This window comes from Mytilus edulis, chromosome 10 (genome assembly GCF_963676685.1).
Source record: "Mytilus edulis chromosome 10, xbMytEdul2.2, whole genome shotgun sequence".
In the NCBI taxonomy this organism is placed as follows: domain Eukaryota; kingdom Metazoa; phylum Mollusca; class Bivalvia; order Mytilida; family Mytilidae; genus Mytilus; species Mytilus edulis.
This window is the reverse complement of record NC_092353.1, coordinates 62,832,775-62,859,664: the sequence shown is the minus strand read 5'-3', so window position 1 is coordinate 62,859,664 and position 26,890 is coordinate 62,832,775. Positions and strand designations below refer to the sequence as shown.

The following is a 26,890-nucleotide window of genomic DNA, read 5'->3' as shown; positions in this document are numbered from 1 at the left end:
TTTTATTTCTCGACTGAAAAGGGTAATAAGACGGTTATTTTTATCTGACTGTAAACAGTGTATATAATCACAACGATCTATTAATAACCGTTGCTCACAGATAACGGATTATACAACGATCTATTAATAACCGTCGCTCACGCATCACTGGTTCTATCACTGACTCAATACACACCAGTTTAATCGGACAAACGGATAATTCCCTGAGACACGCGGATAATTCCCTGAGACACGGAAAATCTCCGGAGAACCGCAAAATATACTGTAAAACGAAAAATTTACGATGAACCTCTATTAATTATCCGTTCCGCGGAGATTTGCCAAAAATCGCGGTCATTTGCCAAATAGGTCTACCAGTGTATTGTCCCATCTAACAAATACAACAGGTATTGTTCTCTGTATAGTTTATTCACCAGGACCTTTAAATTTCTTCTAGGACAAATATATCACTCATTGATTAATTTACCTGAACAAAAAATTGAACTGTCAATGATGAAAAAATACTTATACCAATACTAAGAAAGGACTCACAAAACTGCATGTGGTGTTGTATCTTTCAATACCAAAAACTCGTTTTTAATGTGTTCAATATTATAGCGAACCCTATGATAGTTTTCCCTAGATTCACCTGCTAGTTACCTGTCGATTTAAACTTTTGGCAGTTCTATTGTCCCATCTAACAAATACAACAGGTATTGTTCTCTGTGTAGTTTATTCACTTGGACATTTAAATTTCTTCTAGGAGAAATCTATCACTCATTGATTAATTTACCTGAACAGAAAATTGAACTGTCAATGATGAAAAAATACTTATACCAATACTAAGAAAGGACTCACAAAACTGCATGTGGTGTTGTATTTATTCAATACCAAAAACTCGTTTTTAATATGTTCAATATTAATACTGATTTAAAAATTAAAAGTTGATTTCTGATCAAATATTCAATATTTTTGTGTGTTTGATAAATAAAAATTTGAATATTATTATTTTTAAATTAAGGTCTTCATAAACATAGTCTATAAATTAACAACAACAAAAACATGCAAATTCTTTGGAAAATACTAAAAAATGTGTCTAAAATAAACTTTTTATTATTAAATCAGATTTTATATTGAACAGATTGAAAATATATTAATGATATATTGAATAAATACAATATTGCATACATTTTATGTGAGTTTATAGAAGTATTTCAATAACAAAAAGATATAATTTTTTGGTCAGGTAAATAAATCAATGAGTGATATATTTCTCGTAGAAGAAATTTAAAGGTCCTGGTGAATGAACTATACAGAGAACAATATCTGTTGTATTTGTAAGATGGGACAATAGAACTTGCAAAAGTTTAAATCGACAGGTAACTTGCAGGTGAATCTATGGAAAACTATCATAGGGTTCACAATAATAATGATTTAAAAATTAAAAGTTGATTTCTGATCAAATATTCAATAAATATTTTTGTGTGTTTGATAAATAAAAATTTGAATATTATTATTTTTAAATTAAGGTCTTCATAAACATAGTATATAAATTAAAAACAACAAAAACATGCAAATTCATTGGAAAATACTAAAAAAATGTGTCTAAAATAAACTTTTTATTATTAAATCAGATTTTATATTGAACAGATTGAAAATATATTAATGATATATTGAATAAATACAATATTGCATACAGTTTATGTGAGTTTATAGAAGTATTTCAATAAAAAAAACAGATAATTTTTTGGTCAGGTAAATTAATCAATGAGTGATATATATTTCTCCTAGAAGAAATTTAAAGGTCCTGGTGAATAAACTATACAGAGAACAATACCTGTTGTATTTGTTAGATGGGACAATAGAACTTACAAAAGTTTAAATGAACAGGTAACTTGCAGGTGAATCTATGGAAAACTATCATAGGGTTCGCTATAATTGATTGCGGCAATACAAATACTCAGCAAATTTTTCAACAAACTTATTCTGTTCAAATGATAAACATAATATGCAAGTACTCACAATTAGGCAATAATAAAAAAGATTAAAAAATCAGGACCCAGGGCGAACAAGTATCAGGCGAACAGATACTAGGTTGTACAGGTACTTAAGGGCCAACTGACCCAGATTCATTGAGTTCTAAGCTAAATGTAAGAAATCAGTTTTCCAAGTTTGTTTGAATTATAAGCCTGAATTTCAAGTGTCTCATCAGGTGGACACCTCCTGTCTTTCAAGGGACATAAAGTTTGATATACATGTATAAACGTTTAATCCCGCTGCAAATGTTTGCACCTGTCCTAAGTCAGGAATCTGATGTACAGTAGTTGTCGTTTGTTTATGTAATATATACGTGTTTCTCGTTTCTCGTTTTGTTTATATAGATTAGACCGTTGGTTTTCCCGTTTGAATGGTTTTACACTAGTAATTTTGGGGCCCTTTATAGCTTGTTGTTCGGCGTGAGCTAAGGCTCCGTGTTGAAGGCCGTACTTTAACCTATAATGGTTTACTTTTTAAATTGTTATTTGTATGGAGAGTTGTCTCATTGGCACTCACACCACATCTTCCTATATCTATATATATAAATACATGTAGTTGTACATTTTGTAATTACACATATGCAAATTTTTCAGTGATTTCATTGTCATGTACTTGAAATATAAACTTAAATTAAGGCATTCCAATTTTAAAAGTTTGACATCATAATACATGTGTAGTGATTGTTGCTTGATGTCAAAATGTTTTTCAGCAACAGCTGACTAAGGTCATTTGCAGACAAAGTTCAGATGTAAATTACACTATGATACAATAGGTTTTTAAAAGTTCACAATAGAATGGTATTGGTCATGAACATTTTCATTTTAAATATAAATGTTCCAGACCGTATGAGTATTTGGACCGTACGTGTATGGTCTGGCCCATATGCATACTTTTTCAAAATACTCATCTACGGTCAAGTGTATTAGATACAAATGCATATAACAGATCAACATAACTTACATTTTTACTTCTCAAATTAATAAACTTTCTATTTTAACTATTTAAAAAATTCACACTTATTAAATCTGTTAAATTAGCATGTCCATCAGTAATACATTAATTGAATTAAGATCACTGAAATTGAAGATATCGGAAGTAAACATAATGTGGAAGGACAATTGTTCTAGAATATTTAGCAACTTTACGAAAAGAAGCATATGCAAAGGAACATGCATGAACTGCTAACATGTAAACACGTAACTTGTTGTAGCATTTATTAAGTGTCACTTTGGGCTAGAGTACCAAAATTGGATTCAGATAATCAAATATTTAATTCTAATTGTTCGTTTGTTCATTTTATCCATCAAATTGTAATAATAACAATTTGTAAAACTGAAAAAAAGATTATGATAAATGTTTTTTTTTTTTTAATTTAACCTATATGATCCAATAACATTTATGGTCAGCTCGTACTGTACCATACGCATATATACTCATACTGTCCGACCGTACACTCAGGTATGGTCAAATACTCATATGGTCTGGAACATAAACACTGTAGTTCCAGAGGCAATAAGCAGATGAACTTTTTTTTCAGTATAGTAAAGTCAATCAATTGTAGGTAACTAAGCTTGATTTTACTTTATTTAGTTGCTCTTACTTGACCTAGTACCAAGCTGTCCTATTTCAGCATGTTCAGAGTACAATGTATATAAACTGTTGAAAAGTATAATCCAGAGTCATGCGTTACTATAAATACAAAAAAGGTCTATTTGTTGTTACAGCTAATCCTCTTATTTGATTGGTCATAAATGATCTTCAATTTCAAAAGTAATTTGTATAAAATTTATAGATTTGGTCAGTCACTTTACATAATTACTTCAGAGGAGGACATAATTTGTGTTTTCATGAGTTTCACATTAAAAAAGACATATTTGCAGTAAGAAGAAAACTGTAATGGACTCATAAAAAGATATTGGGTAATTTGCATTCTGTTATTTCTTTTTTAATAATCAGAAATTTGTTGGGTTCTCAGCAGTACTTGTCGGTCTTCATTTCTAATATTGATATACACATGCAAATGTACATGTACTAAAGGATGGCCATGCTATATAATTTGTTGATAGTTGATAGTATAAATGTACTTGTGTATAAGACTTTGAAGGTACAAATGTACATGTAGCAACAGTAGGAGCACACCCGGGAAGCATAATTTCTTTTCAAAAAAGATATGTCAATGATAATTTTTCCCTGTAATTAAAGATGCTTTGCAACTCTATTACTTTTGAACACGTTGTAGTAGCCTTTTGAATTTAAACTTTTTAAAACAACTCACTGTATTAGTAATTGTTTTTAGATGTCAAGTAGAAACTATATAATTATTCAAATGTGAAAAGAAAAAAAAACCAATGGATTGATTTATGACCATTGAATTATAAAATATGAAAAACAAATATATACATGTATGCATTTGACAGCCAGCAATCAAGGACAACTAGTGAATTGCAGGCACATGAAGAATTTTGTAGGGTAATAAATATGTGTGTGAGCACGTCACTGAACAGCCAAACCAGCCCAAACATATACATGAGACATGTACAGTCACATGTATTTATTGCGAACCCTATGATAGTTTTCCATAGATTCACCTGCAAGTTACCTGTCGATTTAAACTTTTGTAAGTTCTATTGTCCCATCTAACAAATGCAACAGGTATTGTTCTCTGTATAGTTCATTCACCAGGACCTTTAAATTTCTTCTAGGAGAAATATATCACTCATTGATTAATTTACCTGACCAAAAAATTATCTGTTTTTTTTTATTGAAATACGTCTATAAACTCACATAAACTGTATGCAATATTGAATTTATTCAATATATCATTAATATATTTTCAATCTGTTCAATATAAAATCTGATTTAATAATAAAAAGTTTATTTTAGACACATTTTTTAATATTTTCCAATGAATTTGCATGTTTTTTGTTGTTGTTAATTTATAGACTATGTTTATGAAGACCTTAATTTAAAAATAATAATATTCAAATTTGTATTTATCAAACACACAAAAATATTTATTGAATATTTGATCAGAAATCAACTTTTAATTTTTAAATCATTATTAATATTGAACACATAAATACAACACCACATGCAGTTTTGTGAGTCCTTTCTTAGTATTGGTATAAGTATTTTTTCATCATTCACGGCTGGTAATCTACACACGCAGAACATTTGGTTCTGCAATGAAAACCGTGAGAGGATTTTCCGGTTGTGCTTGAGTGGAGTAATTGTCACCGCTTCAAAAGGTATGTACATTTCTAAATCTCAATTTTCTTATACAACTGATCAAAATATTGAAAATCAGAGAATGCTATGCTGTGGTGAATACTTTAACGAAGAAATACATGTATCATTTACTGTTGTACGTAGAGTTGAACTCTTACATAATCAGTTGCCCCACGAGAAATCGCCTAAAAAAGTGACATTTTAATTTTAAAATGGTTCTATTTACAGACCTACAAGTTCAAATTTAGTTTTTTTTAGGGCAATGGGTATGAATGTTGTTTTTGGCGGCGTGTACGCTGTCCGGTGTTGATAGACGTCTTAATAATTCAAAAAACTACATTTTTTCATTAAGTCATGCGTGAGGGGATCGGTTCTGATTGAGTACATCGTGAATGCGTGAGGGGAAGTACAAATCATATCTTTATATTCAAGCTATGAGTCGTTGAAACTTATCTAAATAAGGCTACATTGTTCATGAAAAAACACATAATGTGTGCTAAAAAAATCACTGAGATTGATATTGAAAAAAATTGTTGGAACCTAGGGTTTAATAATATGTTTCACGAAGAATAAAAACAAAAAATGTTGTCAACGATAACCAAAAATACTGCAGAGATGTTGGGGAGTATCTCATTCGTCTTGATTCGTCCTTTTCAAACCACTCAACAATGTCCAAAAACAGGTCGAATGCAATGTTGTTTTAAAGGAAAACGTCCACTAATGAAAAAAAAAAAGCACTTTGAAAAACTTTATGTTCTTCCTCAATGTCTTCCATGTGGTATTTCTCGTGGTCTACCATGTGGTCTTCTTCTGTGACTTCTTCTATGTCTTCTTCGTTGTCTAATACATGCTCTTCCTTATGGTCTTCCTCGACATTATCTTGGCTTACATCGATGTTCGTGAATAATAAATTCTGTATATCTGCCCTTTTTGTTTCGGAAATTTCGTGATTTTGGGTGAACAGATTACGTCTAATATATATAAGTATTGAAGTTTTGATCGGCGATATACTTTTCTTTAATATATGTGGTGATCTCTGTGACGTATATTTGACGACAGGACTACTCCCACAGGGTTTAGTTCGCTTCGAGGGCTGGGATAACTTTTATCTCCATGGCTTTTTGTAGAGAGTCAATTTTAGTTCTCTTTTCCTTTTACCTTTGAATAATGGCATTTTCTGAATTTGAGCAAACAATTTTAAATAGTTTGATTTTATTCAATCAGTGATCAGTTTAAATCTGTTAAAGTATAAGGACAAATCTGTGATGATTTTTAATCAGCATTGATCACATTTATTGAGTCAACAAAAGTCACAAAGCCAAAGATTAAAAAAATTTTCTGTACTTCCCCTCACGCATTCACGATGTCCTCAATCAGAACCGATCCCCTCATGCATGACTTAATGAAAAAATGTAGTTTTTTGAATTATTAAGACGTCTATCAACACCGGACAGCGTACACACCGCCAAAAACAACATTCATACCCATTGCCCTAAAAAAAACTAAATTTGAACTTGTAGGTCTGTAAATAGAACCATTTTAAAATTAAAATGTCACTTTTTTAGGCGATTTCTCGTGGGGCAACTGATTTTGTAAGAGTTCAACTCTACGTACAACAGTAAATGATACATGTATTTCTTCGTTAAAGTATTCACCACAGCATGGCATTCTCTGATTTTCAATATTTTGATCAGTTGAATAAGAAAATTGAGATTTAGAAATGTACATACCTTTTGAAGCGGTGACAATTACTCCACTCAAGCACAACCGGAAAATCCTCTCACGGTTTTCATTGCAGAACCAAATGTTCTGCGTGTGTAGATTACCAGCCGTGTCATTGACAGTTCAATTTTTTGTTCAGGTATATTAATCAATGAGTGATAGATTTCTCTTAGAAGAAATTTAAAGGTCCTGGTGAATGAACTATACAGAGAACAATACCTGTTGTATTTGTTAGATGGGACAATAGAACTGTTAAAAGTTTAAATGGACAGGTAACTTGCAGGTGAATCTATGGAAAACTATCATAGGGTTCACTATAACAGCACAACATAAAAACAATCACATACATTGTAGGTTTTTAGAAGGCATGCCAGGCACTTGTTCTGTACATCAGATTTATATGCTATGATGCAGCACTGTTTAAGGAAACAGATACATTTTAATTGGAAGAAGTAATTATTGATTTTATCATCTTTCCTCATGGTTAGATTGTCATAAAATTACATAATCTCCTTAAATATTCCATTTTTGTATTGCAAACTAAGTTTTCTGCATGCAAATTACTTGAAATATAGCTATAGTTATAAACTAATGTTAAAACCATTAAATTGAATTTTTTGTATAACATTAATTTCTATCTTTAACTGAAGGAAAGACACAAAAACAAAAGTCTTACACACTGATATGTCATCAAGTTATAAATAGAAATATGAAATGTCTAAAAGCCTTTCGAAAAGTGTGCACAAATACATGTATGAAAAAAGGAAATGTGCTCTGATCAGAGACAACTTTCAACCAGACAACCAAGAACAAGGGTTTTTTGTTTTGTGGCCTTTTTCCCTCAATATTTTGACTATTCATTAATCAGCCCACAAAATGTTATTTTGATGTACCGTTACATTTACATTTAAAGATTGAATATATATATGCACATGTACAATGTACATATATGATACTTATTTCATTACACTTGGCAGGTTTCTGGAATTATATTAAGGACTGGAAGTTTAGAAAGCTGTGAATGCACAAAATAATTCAGAGCATCGAAAGAAAAAAAGACAAAACCACAATTATTGTCCATGCTAAACTTTGCCTTGTAATCCTAGTTTAAGTACAATAACCAGGTACATATCCAGGATTTGAACAGGGTTGTGGCCCTTATACAACTTATTTTATATATGCAATAAATACTATTTTTCTTAATTATAGGGGGACAGGGGGATATTGAAATACCTCCTATCATATAGTGTATGAAATTTGCATTAAGAATTAACCTATTAATTTGAATAGTATTTTAAATGGTCTGTCTGTATGTGACAATATTGTGTTTTATATGAAGCCCTGACTTGTCATGATCATCTTAATGGAAACTAAAGGCAATCAATAAAAAACTCATAAATCTGCAAAATTATACAGCTAAAACATGAGTAATGAACTCTCTAGCTTATGGATAAAAATTGGAGATTTTGGGACATGTTTAGTAGAACATCAATATGGTATGACGTCAATGGTAAACAAAATACATTAGGAGAATCATACAAAAGAATTTATAGTCTAAATGATGACTATTTGAGTTCGATGTTATAGCAAGAATTGTTGTACAATATTGAAGTAAGAATTGTACAGATTAAAAAATGGAATACTTTTATGATTGTCATTATCCATTGAATTGCATAACCTTGAATGAAATAAATGAATAAAACTGAATTAGTATGTTAGTGCAGTACTCAACTTTAGATTCAGAAATATATAGTAACATGTAGTTCTTAGTCATGGATGTTGTCGTTTCATATAACAAATGAAAGGATAAGATAAACTTCATAACACTGGTGGATTATTCTTTGATATTTGAAAATTATTATTAAACCATTTTGAACATGTTGAAATGACATGTACATGATCATGCAATAAACTATTTTAATGAAAACTTCTGTATAAAAAATTCCCGAGGCACTTAAGTATAACAGGAATTAATTGTCTTCTTGCGCATGTGTAATACATGTACGTGTAGGCGTAGGAATTTTTGGCGCCAAAAATTTAGGTTGTAAAGTGACTGTTTTATATAGTTAATTCTAGCCTGTACTTTGTACTGTGATCATCGTATTTTTAAGGGTTTTTTAAGGAAAAAAGATTTGCATTATTTTGTATTTTGATAAATATATTGATTTTTATGTCCTATTGTCCATGCCAACGAAACTGTAAGTGTTGGACCTCACTTATCAAATGAGAAAAAGAAAAACATAATTTTGTTTGTAAATATCGAAATAGAAAAGAAAGCGAGTCTTTTAGACTCAAGGGCTATGAAAATTTTTGGTACAAAAGTCTAAATATGATTACGTTTGTATAGCCAATCAACCTACATAAAAATCAATATATTTATCAAATACAAAATTATGCAAATCTTTTTTCCTTAAAAAACCCTTAAAAATACGATGTTCACAGTACGAAGTACAGGCTAGAATTAACTATTTAAACAGTCACTTTACAACTTAATTTTTTGGCTCCAAAAATTCCCGTTATACTTATGTGCCTCGGGAATTTTTTAGTCTTCTTTCCACTTAATACATCTAAACTATTTAAAGAAAAACACAACACAAACTTATGTTTATGCAGTACTCCAGCTAGTCAACAACATAAGTTTGTGTTGTGTTTTTCTTTAAATAGTTGAGTTTAGATGTATTAAGTGGAAAGAAGACCTAAATTTTTCTGCATTGCCCTGAGCACAAAGTTATCTTTTTTGGTAATAAAGTGAATTCCTCTTTTTTTATTAACCTTAAGTCTTTTCCTTAGTCTCTTTGATTTGATAACATTTAAAGCTATAAAGGCATCTGATCAGCTTTTTATACGACCGCAAATTTTGAAAAAAATTTCGTCGTATATTGCTATCACGTTGGCGTCTGCGTCGTCGTCGTCGTCGTCGTCGTCGTCGTCGTCGTCGTCGTCGTCGTCGTCGTCGTCGTCCGGCGTCCGAATACTTTTAGTTTTCGCACTCTAACTTTAGTAAAAGTGAATGGAAATCTATGAAATTTTAACACAAGGTTTATGACCACAAAAGGAAGGTTGGTATTGATTTTGGGAGTTTTGGTCCCAACATTTTAGGAATTAGGGGCCAAAAAGGGCCCAAATAAGCATTTTCTTGGTTTTCGCACTATAACTTTAGTTTAAGTTAATAGAAATCTATGAAATTTTGACACAAGGTTTATGACCACAAAAGAACGGTTGGGATTGATTTTGGGAGTTTTGGTCTCAACAGTTTAGGAATTAGGGGCCAAAAAAGGGCCCAAATAAGCATTATTCTTGGTTTTCGCACAATAACATTAGTTTAAGTAAATAGAAATCAATGAAATTTAAACACAATGTTAATGACTACAAAAGGAAGGTTGGTATTGATTTTGGGAGTTTAGGTCCCAACAGTTTAGGAATTAGGGGCCAAAAAGGGACCCAAATAAGCATTTTTCTTGGTTTTCGCACCATAACGTTAGTATAAGTAAATAGAAATCTATGAAATTTAAACACAAGGTTTATGACCATAAAAGAAAGGTTGGGTTTGATTTTGGAAGTTTTGGTCCCAACATAATAAGGGGCCCAAAGGGTCCAAAATTAAACTTTTGTTTGATTTCATCAAAATTGAATAATTGGGGTTCTTTGATATGCTGAATCTAACTGTCATGACTGTGTATGTAGATTCTTAACTTTTGGTCCCGTTTTCAAATTGGTCTACATTAAGGTCCAAAGGGTCCAAAATTAAACTTAGTTTGATTTTGACAAAAAATGAATCAGTTAGGTTCTTTGATATGCTGAATCTAAAAATGTACTTAGATTCTTGATTATTGGCCCAGTTTTCAAGTTGGTCCAAATCGGGGTCCAAAATTAAACTTTGTTTGATTTCATCAAAAATTGAATAAATGGGGTTCTTTGATATTCCAAATCTAACTGTGTATGTAGATTCTTCATTTTTGGTCCTGTTTTCAAATTGGTCTACACTAAAGTCCAAAGGGTCCAAAATTAAACTTAGTCTGATTTTAACAAAAATTGAAATCTTGAAGTTCTTTGATATGCTGAATCCAAAAATGTACTTAGATTTTTTATTATGGGCCCAGTTTTCAAGTTGGTCCAAATCAGGATCTAAAATTATTATATTAAGTATTGTGTAATAGCAAGTCTTTTCAATTGCACAGTATTGCGCAATGGCAAGAAATATCTAATTGCACAATATTGTGAAATATCAAATTTTTTTTTAATTAGAGTTATCTTTCTTTGTCCAGAATAGTAAGCAAGAAATATCTAATTGCAAAATATTGTGCAATAGCAAGATTTTTTTTTAATTGGAGTTATCTTTCTTTGTCCAGAATCAACTTAAATCTTTGTTATATACAATATACAATGTATATTCACTTTTTACTACCAACTGATAAATTAAAATAATCTTTACCATTCAGTGATAACAAGCAGTTTTTTTACATCTTAATATTTTATGATGTATTTAAATGAGTAGTTATTGTTGCAAACTCCTTTAGAAATTTTAATTGAGATTAGTTTTGGAATAAGGGAAAGGGGGATGTGATTAAAAAAATTGGGTTCAATTTTTCTCATTTGAAATTTCATAAATAAAAAAGAAAATTTCTTCAAACATTTTTTTGAGAGGATTAATATTCAACAGCATAGTGAATTGCTCTAAGAGAAACAAAAATTTTAAGTTCATTAGAACACATTCATTCTGTGTCAGAAACCTATGCTGTGTCAACTATTTAATCACAATCCAAATTTAGAGCTGAATCCAGCTTGAATGTTGTGTCCATACTTGCCCTAACCGTTCAGGGTTCAACCTCTGCGGTCGTATAAAGCTACGCCCTGCGGAGCATCTGGTTAGTACACTGTTAAGATATTACATACATTATGCTATATATATATATATATATAAAGAACATTTAAAAAATTTACATTAAGATGAAAGATAATAATCTGTTATGAATTGTTTTATGGTTTCCTTTTACTAAGAATTTTAATTTGCTAAGAAGACAATTACTTTATTAATTTTTTATACAGTTTGGATTATCATTATACATGCTTATATTTTATCTGAAACAAAGAACAATTCCCTTTAAGTATTTGTTGGTACATGTATAACTTTATTTGCACCCTTAATTACTAGACATGCTAGAAGGCACATTGTGACTTTGAATTTTCAATTAATTCATCTAGTTATGACAATTTATAATCAGTTACAATTTATTTAAGGATTGACTGTTATATTTTTAAGCCTTCCAATTATTAGTGGGGGATATGGCCGGAGCATTACGTTCCATAAATACTGAAATTGGTTTCTGTTTTTTAACTATAGTTTGCCTCAACCAAATGTTAAGAAACTTATACACAATACTTATTACCACAAAACACAGATCCAGTTTGACATTTGGGGGTGTCACTTTTACCATTCTATAGATCTGCCCCTTTGCAAAACGAAAAATTGTTGAATTTTAGCTTCCTTTCTATGACTTATATTTCACTGTGTCTAAACCACACCGGCAAAATTTGCTCGGACTCGATGGTATCTAACATCCGGCACAATGACGGAACACCAATAGACAAAAGAAAGGTAGGTTTCTCCTTATTTTTTTATTTTTTTTATGATATCGAAGAATATATATACATATACAACTATTTTCTATTGTGAGATGCAATATTTTCTACAACCGTTCTATATTAACGGTGAAATAAGTCAAAATGCATGTCAAAATGACGAATTGAGTGAACCTTGCCTCGAAATTGTTTAATTTCTCGTTAAATTGTTCACATTGTACGAAAAGAAGGTACGTGAAGATAGATATTGACACGGAGATTGCAAATTTAGTTATTATGAGCATCTCAATAATTGTATTTCTGTGTATGGAACGAAAGAAAAGGGTCATGTCAAATTAAAATAAACCGGTTTCGTCAATGTTGTTACTACACAATCACCCGGTTTCGTCTATATATATCACCCGATTTTTTTTTTTTTTTTAACAAACAATTTATTAAAAGAAACTTTGGCACGGATCTGAACATTGCCTTTCGAGAATTTAAATATATATTTATTGTAGAGTAAACTTGGTGTGTTAAAATCTATTTTAAACGGGCACTTTTGGACATAGTTAATTATGATAACACACATTTTCCTAATGAAAGGCGTATCCCTTATTTCACTTAACTTCAAACTAATTTTAAATGGAATATTATACTGAATAGCAAACACTGGTATCTAATTATTTTGTAACATTATTATATTTTCTTTGTTTATAATAGTAGTATGTAAAGATGAAAAATAAAAGGATGTGTTTTGATTGTGCCATAATTTTAATTTACTATACTATATTATATACACTTACAATATTTACTATCAATTATTAATACATTTATGCATTCAATCATTGACGAACAGTCCCAAACCGTCCCAAACCGACTATAGTCTATACTGTTCTGCACAAATTAATCATGCATGCAGTCCTGCCAGATTTTCTGGTACTCTATATACTGTGTTAATTGCGCACTAAAGCGAGTTTTCACACTTAAGCATCCATAACATAGCAGTGAGATTTGTAACTTTCTACCCGTTTCTGGTAGGCACATTTATTTTCATAGGCATGTTTTTCACATTATTTTTACAGTTCAAATTCTTTTTTTGTAGTTCAAATTCAATTGAAACTTCAAGATAACTTTCGAAAACAATATCTGACAGTTTTGTATTTTCAATGTGAATAAAAGTTGGTTTGCAAAACATGACCGTCATTTATATCTAGGTCTTGTTAAGAAGAAGTGACGGTAACCACTTATCCCATAAACATTGACAATGAGACAACTTTCTTTTAGACACAAAAATTATGTTGAATTAATCAAGTTTAGGTCAGCGTATGCCTTAAACAATGAGAAAAACACATGTAAACTTAAGAAAGCAACCTATAACAGGACTCTGAATTATAAATGTAAAACAATTCAAACAAGAAAACTGCCTACCTATTTTATGTTCAAAACGCATATGGTATAAAGCAACCAAAGACAACCATGGAATTACAAGCGTGTGATTCGGGAATGGACTGAGTCAAAGTGTTGTCGCTGACATAAACAGTACAACAAAAGTACAAATAATAAAAAATGATGAAAAAACTTTAACTCGTCCGATGACCAACGTCAGTGTACGATCATCATAACACAACGGCGACAGTACAGACTCGGTTTTTTTTTAGTAATGTTAACAAAATAATTAGGTCTTTCCACTTTTCTGTGGAAAGACCTATTGCTTTTCTTCTGATTAATTTTTTTTCTTCTGCCTAATTTTGTTCTTGCGATAAATATTTGTTTCGCAATATGTCGCTTAAATATTTGGTATATGATATCGAACAGTTTATGCGCTTTTGAAATTTACCCTGCGTAACCGAATACTTTTCTTTGTAGGAGTTATCTCCCCAAACACTGTTTTCCTTGTGATCACGACTCCTTCGCAACCGTAAGAGATTACGACAAATTTATTTTATAAAATTGCTCGTTATATCCTTCGCATGATTTGTCCAATTTCGACCGAAGCAATATGAACGCTCCATATGAGAGTTATTTCCCCTTTTGTATTTGAAATTTTGAAATGTATTTTAAACTGGAACACCATAAGTGATAGAGACCTAGGATCTTTTGATTTGAGGTCCTTGGTCCAAAAAAAATGAAAATTAGGTCAAGGTCAAAGGTCAAGGTCATATTAACATTTTTTGAATTAGGCTTATTTCCACTCATTTCCAGAAACCGTATAAGATATCGACAAATTATTTTGACTAAATTATTAGTTGTGACATGTCGTAACTTAATAATTTTAGTTGAAAGGGTGCGTAGACAATGAATGGGAGTTTTTGCCCCTATCATATCTAAAATTATGTGTAAAGTGATATAACTTATTAACCATACGTATTAGAGACCTAGGGTCTTTTGATTTGATATCCTCAGTTTGTGACCTTCAAATTGAGGTCAAGGTCATAGGTTAATTTGACGTTCTAGATTTTGACCTTTGCTTTAAATTCATATATATACATCATAAAGCCATATGAACTGACATTTTAGACTGATTTTAATATTTTAATATCAAAATAGATATTAACTGGTGGAAAGACCTTCAATTGTTCTCTGAACAATTGGTTTTTAATTATTATTGAATTTTGTCGATGACCTGAGACTATTATACTAATTTGTACATAGCAGTATAGTTACAATAAGGGATAAAAAAAATTATTTTAATGCATGGTAGTTGTAATCCTACATTCATTTTCTATGTCGATTATGCATGCATATATACAGTTGTCTTATTATCAACGTTTATCCTTAAGAAGATTTATTTTTAACGATTGTAGAAAAGATTACATACATAGAATGATTAGATTACTTATAAAGGTGTCCATCCTTTTGTGCGCGAAAATCACATATCAATTGTGTGTTTCGATTTTTAAGACCGTAAACTTTAATTTCAAGTTTAAACATGTTCAACATATTTTCCCATAACTCATATAGAAAACGCATATTTAGAGAGCTTTAATCTCAATATGCTGTTAAAAAATTTCGGAATGCAAAGTAAATTAAAATATTTGTGTTCTATAAGAGTAGGAATTCAAGTTTTTGCTTATTATTTATTTGAATCTGAGACTCATATAAATAAGAAGCCGTTGTCCGGTGAACGAACTTGTTTTCCAACGACCCACAAAACTCCTTTTGAATGCTGAAGTTAAATAATCAATTATAATGTAATGCGATTATGATTTTTTTTATTTGACCAAACCGGGTTATGCATTTTGAAATCTATGACGAAACCGGGTTGTATACATTGACGAAACCGGCCAGTTCCATTTTGACATGACCCATTTCTTTCGTTCCATACATAGTGATATAATTATGAAGATGCTCATAATAACTAAATTTGCAATCTCCGTGTCAATATCTATCTTCCCGTACCTTTCTTTCCGTACAATGTGAACAATTTAACGAGAAATTAAACAATTTCGAGGCAAGGTTCACTCAATTCGTCATTTTGACATGCATTTTGACTTATTTCTCCGTTAATATAGAACGATTGTAGAAAATATTACATCTCACAATAGAAAATAGTTGTATATGTATATATATTCTTCGATATCATAAAAAAAATTAAAAAATAAGGAGAAACCTACCTTTCTTTTGTCTATTGATGTTCCGTCATTGTGCCGGATGTTAGATACCATCGAGTCCGAGCAAATTTTGCCGGTGTGGTTTAGACACAGTGTATTTGTCTCAACCAAATGTGATAAAACTTATATATATATACAAAATGCTTAATTCAACAATTTTATAAAAAACACATCAAATTTTAATGTGGGTGTGTCACTTTTACCGTTCTAAAGTTGTGCTTCTTTACAAAGGATTGCTGAAATTTTCCTTTATGTTAGCCATGTTGGCTTTAAGTTAACCTCAACTAAACGTTATGAATCTTTTATATAATGTTTTTACCACAATACACAGATGGATTTTGAACTTTGGTAGCATAACTTTTCTTGAGTTATGTTCCTTTATAATGTTGAATGCAAGTGTTGGCAACATCTCCATTGACACATTCCTCTTTTGTCTACAAAGAAATAACATAAAAAATGTGGTGCACAGTCCACAGGTTAAAAGTGTGCACCACATTTGTTGGGGTAATTGTAAAAAGGACAGAAAAGTATTACAGTCAATCTTTATAATTTAATTCTGAATTCCATTTTTAAGGACTCAGGAGTAGATAATTAAGAAAATGTTGATGAAGTCACTGTCACATGACAAAATTGTGTCTGTGCTGATAGACTAAAATCTCAGGCAATCAGAAGATGTGTTAATTACATCCAAAATTAAATTGGTATGACATATATAGATAAACATTACTCTATCTACCAAGATTGAAAGGAATTAAAAGTATTCATGAATTTACCTTTTATGTTTTCAGACGAAACTAGAAGATGTGTTTAGAGTTTTTGATGAAGATGCGTCTTTCCAATATTTAAAATGTTTTCGACGAGTTCGAGTAAACTACATATTGCCTGATGCTGCAGTTAAGGCCAGAATACATTTACATGAAACACAAATTTGTGGGCAGGTGTCAAAATGTTTTTTTGTTCAGGTAAGCATATATATGTATACAGTAAATGATGGCCATACTTTTACCTATAATGGTTTACTTTTACCAATTTTGACTCGGATGGAGAGTTGTCTCATTGACACTCATACCACATCTTCCTATATCTATATTCACAGTTCACTACACTTAAAAAGCTGTCCAAACCCCTCAAAATGTGTTCATATGATGGCACTGAACTCTCAAACATATCTAGTTGATGAACATGTCCTTTTTATGAACGCCTAATAGTGTCCATATTTTAAAAATGTTCAAACGTGTCCACCCTTTATATTAATTAAAGAATCTTACAAATGTGGAACAAAAACAAAATGAAACCTTAAATACAAGGATATATACTTTTTAGAATTAATAAACCAGGTGATAAATTTTTGCGTCTTTGTCACTATAATTTACCACGTTAAATGTCTGAAAGTTGTTTTTAAAAAGTGTAACAAAAATCTAATGCTTCAGATTAAAACATAAATAACAATTGTTCTTAGATTAAAAGACCAAGCTTTTTATTTTTATGCCCCATTTATGGGCATTATGTTTTCTGATCTGTCCTTCTGTACCGTTTCAGGTTTAAGTTTTTGGTCAAGGTGTTTTTGATGAAGTTGAAGTCCAATCAACTTGAAACATAGTACACATGTTCCCTATGATATGATCTTTCTAATTTTAAAGACAAATTAGAGGTTTTACCCCATTTTCACGGTCCACTGAGGCACTGAACATAGAAAATGATGGGGCATTCGTGTACTAGAGACATACTTGTTTTATTTTTCAGCCAATACATACCAGTGGAGGTAACAGTCCTCATCTGAAACTGCCACCTCTTACTAAACAATTCCTCATCTCACCACCAGCCTCTCCACCTTTAGACTGGGAACCAGTGCATGAAGCTGAACCAGTCATTAATTTTGATTTATTACATGCTATGGCCAATCTTGCTCCAGGTTTGTAATTTTTATGCCCCATCTACGATAGTAGAGGGGCATTATGTTTTCTTGTCTGTGCGTCCGTCCGTCCGTCCGTTCGTTCGTCCGTCTGTCCCGCTTCAGGTTACAGTTTTTGGTCAAGGTAGTTTTTGATGAAGTTGAAGTCCAATCAACTTGAAACTTAGTATACATGTGCCTTATGATATGATCTTTCTAATTTAAATGCCAAATTATAGTTTTGACCCCAATTTTACGGTTCACTGAACATAGAAAATGATAGTGCAAATTTCAGGTTGAAGTTTTTGGTCAAGGTAGTTTTTGATAAAGTAGAAGTCCAATCAACTTGAAACTTAGTATACATGTTCCCTTTGATTAGATCATTCTAATTTTAATGCCAAATTAGAGAATTTATTCCAATTTCAGGGTCCACTAAACATAGAAAATGATAGTGCGAGTGGGGCATCCGTGTACTGTGGACACATTCTTGTTTATTGACAATTCATGTTAATATTGTGAGAAACTGAAGTCCAAATAAACACATCATAAATCTTAGGTCCGAGACCACAATTATTTTGTAGTGCATTTCTTTTAGAACATAAATGAAAATTAAAAAAATCCCACCTTCGCTTTCTCAATGAAATTTTTATAGTGTGTTGTACTATTTTTGGGTCAAATTATATCAAAAATATAGAAAACTTCTTCGGCTCTAACTCAAAATATGGAAATTTAATGTTTAGGGCGTCTTGAAATCTTTTGACAACTTCCTAAGTGCTAATTATACGACCACAAAAATTGAAAATTTTTTGGTCGTATATTGGTATGACGTTGGCGTTGTCATCGTCGTCGACCGAAGACATTTGGTTTTCGCACTATAACTTTAGTATACTGTAAGTAAATAGAAATCTATGAAATTTAAACACAAGGTTTATGACCATAAAAGAAAGGTTGGGATTGATTTTGGGAGTTTTGGTCCCAACAGTTTAGGAATAAGGGGCCAAAAAGGGCCCAAATAAGCATTTTTTTTGGTTTTCGCACAATAACTTTAGTAAAAGTAAACAGAAATCTATGAAATTTTAACATAAGGTTTATAACCACAAAAGGAAGGTTTGGATTGATTTTGGGAGTTTTGGTCCCAACAGTTTAGGAATTAGGGCCCAAATAAGCATTTTTCTTGTTTTTTTGCACAATAATTTTAGTATAAGTAAATAGAAATCTATGAAATTTTAACACAAGGTTTATGACCACAAAAGGAAGGTTGGGATTGATTTTGGGAGTTTTGAACCCAACAGTTTAGGAATTAGGGCCCAAAATGGCCCAAAATTAAACGTTTTTTGATTTCATCAAAAAATGAATTATTGGGGTTCTTTGATATGCCAAATCTAACCGTGTTACTCAGATTCTTAATTTTTGGTCCTGTTTTCAAATTGTTTTACATTAAGGTCCAAAGGGTCCAAAATTAAACTTAGTTTGATATTAACAAAAATTAAATTTTTGAGGTTCTTTGATATGCTGAATCTAAACATGTACTTAGATTTTTGATTATGGGCCCAGTTTTCAAGTTGGTCCAAATTTGGGCAAAATTAAATTTTGTTTGATTTCAACAAAAATTGAATATATTGGGTTCTTCAATATGCTGAATCTAACCATGTATTTAGAGTTTTAATATTTGGGCCCGGTTATCAAATTTGTCCACATTGAGGTTTAAAGGGTCTAAAATTGAACATTATTTGATTTCATCAAAAATTGAATTCTTGGGGTTCTTTGATATGCTGAATCTAATGTATTTAGATTTTGGATATTGGACCATAATAGGTAAATCTTCAATTTGAAATTTTAAAGTTTTTAAGTTTAAGTTCTTAGACCACATTCATTCTGTGTCAGAAACCTATGCTGTGTCAACTATTTAATCACAATCCAAATTCAGAGCTGTATCAAGCTTGAATGTTGTGTCCATACTTGCCCCAACTGTTCAGGGTTCGAACTCTGCAGTCGTATAAAGCTGCGCCCTGTGGAGCATCTGGTTTTTAACTTTTAAAACCAAATCACTACTTTCTTTAAAAATTCTGGACCCAAATTTTTTTACAGTGTAATTTCACCCCCTTAACTTGCAATTTGAGGCATTAAACATGGAGAAATAAATTTGGAAGGGGTATAAAAAGTAATGGCAAGTAACCCACTGTCAATTGATACTAGCGACTATATTCGTGGACAACGAAAAAATCAAGGAACGACAATTATGGTCTCGGTCTTTCGAACCTAAAAGGATAGAAGAGTTGACCAATCTTAAAAAAACTTGGTAGGACCAAATCTTAATAAATTATAACACTGCTTACAAAGTTTCATAATAATAGGATATATATATCATAGACAATATGTTAAATTCTATACTCATCTTTGCGTGTTAAATTTTGAAGTTAAAATTGAAAATTTTCAACTATCAACATTTGGGGCTTTAAAAATTAAAATATTGCAAAAAAATAATTTTTAAATGCCTTAATATATAATTTATCATGTATTTAAAGCAATAGAGTGCTCATTTGATCTATCAGACTTAGCATAATTATTCAAAAGTCAAATTTATATGAGCCTGTGCCTAAAAATTGAGGTTTTTCAATGAATAGGGGGGCCTTACATGAAGATGTAATATTTTCCAGCAATTTTAAATTTGTGAAGCTTTTTGGTTATAAATAATCCTTACATATGTATTGAATGTACTTTAAATGGAAAGAAACAATACAAATAACCTATCATATTAGTTTAAAAGGGGCTTAGGCCAAGTAATACTGGACAAAATTTAGGGTCAATTTAGGCTGTGCCACATATTTACATTAAAAATGCATATTGAGGCTATAAGAAATAAAAATGTGTGTCTTTTTATCATTTCTATACTCATATGTGACATGATACAACAAATCTGAGCACAAAAGACTCTTGCAATTAACTTTTCTTGCAGACAGTATGGTCTGATACAAAGATTTTTGCCTTTTTAGTGAAAAACTTGCATGCAATTTTAGTCTCAACAGGCTAATATTTAAACCACTTGATATCCTACAGAAGAAAAGAAAGATATTATGTGAAATGGAACAGGTACAATAGACATCTGTAAAGTGCTTTTATGTACCAAGCTTCCCACTTTTGACTACATCCAAACAGGGCGTTAGACAAGGGTCATTTATACAACACATTTTGCAGAGTGCATAAATAAGTAAAAGAACTAGATAAAGGCATAGAAACACAAATATTGACACATGAAATCCTGTCTGATAGAAAGTCAGGATGCCATTTATGCATCAATATTGAAAAAAGCTATAAAATGACTATTTGACCATAAAATGCCAAAATTTGTCATTTTTACAGAAAGTCCTTAAATCCTTTTAGTTCATGCTATTTGACAAAGTGACACCATCAAATCATTTAGGGAAATGGCCAAAGTACAGATTCTATATTTACAAATATTGCAGACCATAATTTTTTTGTAGTGTATTTCTTTTAGAACATAAATGAAAATTAAAAAATCCCACCTGCGCTTTCTCAACGAAATTTTTACAGTGTGTTGAGCTGCTTTTGGAACAAATTATATCAAAATTATAGAAAACCTCATGGGCTCTAACTCAAAATATGGACAATTTTATGTTTAGGGCGTCTTGAAATCTTTTTAAAGCTTCTGAAGTGCTAATTTTTAACTTTTTAAACCAAATCACTACTTTCCTTTATAATTCTGGACCCACATTTTTTACAGTGTAATTTCACCCCCTACTTGCAAATTGAGGCATTAAACATGGAAAAACAAATTTGGAAGGGGTATAAAAATTAATGGCAAGTAACCCACTAGGGACTATATTCGTGGACATCGAAAATCAAGGGACGACAATTGTGGTCTGGGACCAAATACCAGGACTAAAATTTTACACTTACACCAGACCATGTTTCGTCTACAAAAGACTCATCAGTGACGTTCAAATCAAAAAATGTGTAAAAGGCCAAATAAAGTACAAAGACGAAGAGCATTGAGGACCAAAAAGTCCTAAAAGTTTTGCCAAATACAGCTACGGTAATCTATTACTGATGTAGAAAAGCCTTAGTATTTCAAAAATTCAAAGTTTTGTTAACGGTTAATTCATTATTATGAACATATCAATGATAACTCTAGTCAACACGGAAGTGCTGACTACTGGGCCAGTGATACCATCGGGGAAATAAATCTCGATCAGCAGTGGCATCGACCCAGTGGTTGTAAATAAACTCATCCTATATACCTGGACTAAAATTTTACACTTACGCCAGACGCACGTTTCGCCTACAAAGGCTCATCAGTGATGCTCAAATAAAAAAATGTTTAAAAGGCAAAAAAAAAGTTATTTCCCTTGATGAAGTGTTAAGTAGTCATATATAGTTATATATATGTGTGAACTGAAATCCTTGGAGGCCTTTTGTCAGAGTATACTTCTTATATTGAATGGACTATAAAAAAAAATTGTATATAAATCTACCCATTTTGAATCCAAAATTTTGAATTGGTGGCAATTGTTTTTTGTCTTGAGGATAAGGTATGAGTTGCTCAACATTTTCACTATTGTTGCCTGTTAGTTAACAATGTTTTTTCACAACGACTATAAGTAATACTGTTTCAGAATTAAACGCATTGGTGGGGGTAAGCTTCATTACCAGTTACCTGGTTTTAGTTGCTCTTACTTGAACTTTTACCAGAATGTTCTAATACAGAGTAGGTAACTAATCGAAAAAGTTATATACTTCAGAGTCAAAAGTCGTATGGAATTAGTTAATTAATAGTGTCTACAGTATAAAGAACACATTAAAATGAATAGAATAAAATTAGCTAACAACTCTAGCTTAAGGTGGCTCGTGGGTACAAAAATTTCAGCAAAAAATCAAACCTTTATTTTTTCATTACAAATTTTATTTATTACACTATTAGTTATAACTTTATGATATGGTACAAAAATCAACCCCAAAAAAACGATTCGGTTTGGCCCCAGATGACTTTTAAAATGTTTATATCATTGAAAAAGCTCCAAATTATCTCCCTTTGGTGCAAAAATGCCATTTTTTGGCATTAAATTTGAAATATCTTTTTTAACTCATCAGTGACCTATATTTTTTATTAATGTTTTCAAATAAGCTGTACATAACTAAATAATTGTAAAATTGAAGCGATTTCTGTAATTAGGTTATTTTTTTTTTATTTCGATATTACCTCTATTTCTCCTATTAGCTCAACAGAAAAAAAGGACATTAACAAAAATGTGACCTATATTTTTTATTATTGTTTTCAAATAAGCTGTACGTAACTAAATAATTGTAAAATTTAAGCGATTTCTGTAATTAGGTTATTTTTTTATTTCGATATTACCTCTATTTCTCCTATTAGCTCAACAGAAAAAAAGGACATTAACAAAAATGTATGCTTCTTCTGGAGGCAGATTGTGAGCTTAAATGAACGGTGATCCATTTTTTTTTATTTCATTTTTCTTGTAAGGTGGTACCTAACACTGCAGGGAGATAACTCTGTAAAATCAGCTAAACGTTTTAATTACGTTGTGTTGTTAAGGAAATATTACAAATGTATTAAGCTTCTCCAATGATCAAAATTAGTGTTTGTCAAACTGCTATGTAACCAGTGTAATTTTTCTGATAAATTGGTTGGTTCAAATTTGTAGAAATTTTTATATTCATGTCAAAGGGTCAAAGTAAATACTTTGTCAAAATTTTATGAAAATTAAACGAGCCAAATTAATTTTAGTAAAGGTGTTGGGTACCACCTTAAGTATATGATAAAGTTCATTTATGAAAAAATATAGCGAAATCATATATAAGAAAAAGAAAAAAAGATTTATACCCAGGAGCCCCCTTAAGCTTAAAAGAATCATTTCTCAAATTGAAAAGATAGAATAATTCGGCAAAACAGAAAAGCCCTTAATAAATATATCTAACTGATGAATAGAATATACAATAATTGTCACATTCCTGACTTCAGAAAGGCAAGTTAGTATACCCATGGGAACAATATTATGTATGCAGCATTAGCAAATGAAATGTATTTATTTTTAAATCAAAAATCATTATTGTAGAGCATTGTACTTAAGAATAACATGAACCCTGGTATTTAGTTGAAGACTGTCAGCCATGAGTAGCTGTTTTGGTAGTAAAAGTAGTCATTTATGTGTACCTAATCTAATTTAGAAACATGGCTTACATTGTAATCTGAGTCTAAAGTAGGTCATTAATTAAAGCATGCTACATAATAGGTTAATTATAAATCTCCAGTCTTTAAATAATTGTACAATTTCCTGTCATTAATTCTTAAATGAATATGAAAAGATTCATTATATTACTTGATATTGACTGGATTGAGGCAATATGACATTGATTTTAAATAAAATGAATATCATTTATAAGGAAAAGACAACCCCTTCAGCAGTGTTTAAACATTTAATTAGGAAAACTAAGAGTAATGTTTATTTATTGAGAACAGAAGTTTGAAGTGTATACCAGATATTCCTAGCAACAGATGCTATTAAATTTGAAAATTAATCATTTTTGAGTGAAATGGATACAGCAGTATAAAATCCTCAGCAAACAGGATCTAATAGACCAGAAGTTTAAAATCATAACATTGTTTCCTGCTATTGATTTCAAAGCAAATCCAATCAATTACTGATTTTGTAAAGTTTTTAAAGCAGAGTGAGTATGAAATAAGTCATATTGCACATGCATTGATCCGCAAAGAGGAAAGGTCAAGACTGAGAGCAACTTTGTGTTTAATTAAGAATGCAATAAATATTGGCACACATAATTTTTTGTCTTTTCTTTTCGCAGGTCAAAGTCACGAACTTCATCCTCCATCAGACAAACACCCAGCCATTGTTGTACATATTTGTGAAGACTCCTCAGACCCCGACATGAACCAACCTCCAAAGATTATCCAGACACGTAGACCGCCATAGTCTTATATCCCTTTATATGTGACAGAAAACTTTTCCAAGAATTTGTTCATGGCAATTATGTATTCTTCAACTGTTACCATTGACGACCTGTGTTGCCATCTGTTGGACATCAAAAACCAATGTACAAAACATGTATTATTTAATCAGTGTTATTGTGTTATATGTAGATTTTATTTTTACAAATATATTGAATTTGAAAAAAAGAAAAAAAGATATTTTTGCTGAAGATCTGCATTTGTCCTTTTGTGAACTGGAAAGTTTTGATATATAGTTCAATATGAGTTATAAAAGGTCTGTCAGACATGCTATCCTTCAATGGGCAAAAGGATGAGGCAAGCCAAAACAAATAGTCAAACAATAAACAATAGTTAAAAAAATCAGACCATTGAAATATTTTAGTCACCTAAATGGTTTAGTTCACAGTATATATATCTCTTTGATCTAATTGTGTTTGTTTTATTGCAATCTAGTTATTTCAGAATAAAAAACCCTCAACTGTAAGCAGTAATCCTAAAAGGTCCTGTTGGACATTGGCAAGGATCCTATAAATTAGAGTTTGGTACAGTGACAGGTTGTCTTAGATTTATTGTAACTAAATAAAATAAAAATCGTAACTACAATCTATGAAATATGAATAAATCAAGTTATATGTTGATATGAGTGTGAAGCAAAGCAACATGAAAATAATCCTAAGAGGACATCTTGATATCGCAATAACTTATCTAACATTTTTGTCAATAACAACTGCACATAAAAATTTCTAAATGTATAGTAAACATGGTATACACCGCATCTCCTTTTATTCATACTTAAAATTCATTTTTTCTATAAAAATGCACAATTTGATTAAGAAATATTTGATCATTTCAAATTGGATTTTTTTTTCATAATATTTTTTGTATTGGTCAATTTGATACTTGTTCATGTTGAACATATACAAATGAAATAAAGTATCATAGCGTAATGTTTGTAATAAAAATACACTAAAAGAAACCACTTACTGAGTATGGGGAAATATTTTCTAAATGCACGGCAATATAGAACAGACTTGTATAACAATATTTAGAAAGTTGTCTCTAGTCATCTAAATTTAATATTGTCAGTACTTGCATGTAGTTTGAAAGAATATATCATTAAACACTGGTGCTAGATGTATATGTATATAACAAATATGTAATGTAGTTGTATAATTTAAAGTATTCCATGTTTTGTTGAGGCAGGAAAATCTTCTATATAAACATTGATGGTTTTTATACGACCGCAAAAATTGAAAATTTTTTGGTCGTATATTGGTATCACGCTGGCGTCGTCATCGTCCGAATACTTTTAGTTTTACGCACTCTAACTTTAGTAAAAGTGAATAGAAATCTATGAAATTTTAACACAAGGTTTATAACCACAAAAGGAAGGTTGGGATTGATTTTAGGAGTTTAGGTCCCAATATTTTAGGAATTACCTGGGCCAAAAAGGGCCCAAATTAGCATTTTCTTGGTTTTCGCACTATAACTTTAGTTTAAGTAAATAGAAATCTATGAAATCATGACACAAGGTTTATGACCACAAAAGGAAGGTTGGGATCGATTTTGGGAGTTTTGGTCCCCACAGTTTAGGAATTAGGGGCCAAAAAGGGCCCAAATTAGCATTTTCTTGGTTTTCGCACTATAACTTTAGTTTAAGTAAATAGAAATCTATGAAATTTTGACACAAGGTTTATGACCACAAAAGGAAGGTTGGGATTGATTTTGGGAGTTTTGGTCCCAAAATTTTAGGAATAAGGGGCCAAAAAGGGCCCAAATTAGCATTATTCTTGGTTTTCGCACAATAACTTTAGTATAAGTATATAGAAATCAATGAAATTTAAACACAAGGTTTATGACCACAAAAGGAAGGTT

The 26,890-nt window shown here is 31.0% G+C and overlaps 1 protein-coding gene across 1 annotated transcript in view; it reads left to right on the top strand.

Annotated features, from left to right (window-relative positions):
- Positions 1 to 26,143, top strand: part of LOC139492222 (calcipressin-2-like) — a 39,636-nt gene extending 13,493 nt beyond the window's left edge. The window contains exons 2-4 of the mRNA XM_071280407.1: positions 16,928 to 17,101; positions 17,883 to 18,051; positions 24,871 to 26,143. Of these exons, the coding sequence (XP_071136508.1) occupies positions 16,928 to 17,101; positions 17,883 to 18,051; positions 24,871 to 24,998 (471 nt within the window). The 3' untranslated portion in view covers positions 24,999 to 26,143. The remainder of the gene's footprint in view (positions 1 to 16,927; positions 17,102 to 17,882; positions 18,052 to 24,870) is intronic.
- The last annotated feature ends 747 nt before the right edge of the window (positions 26,144 to 26,890 follow it).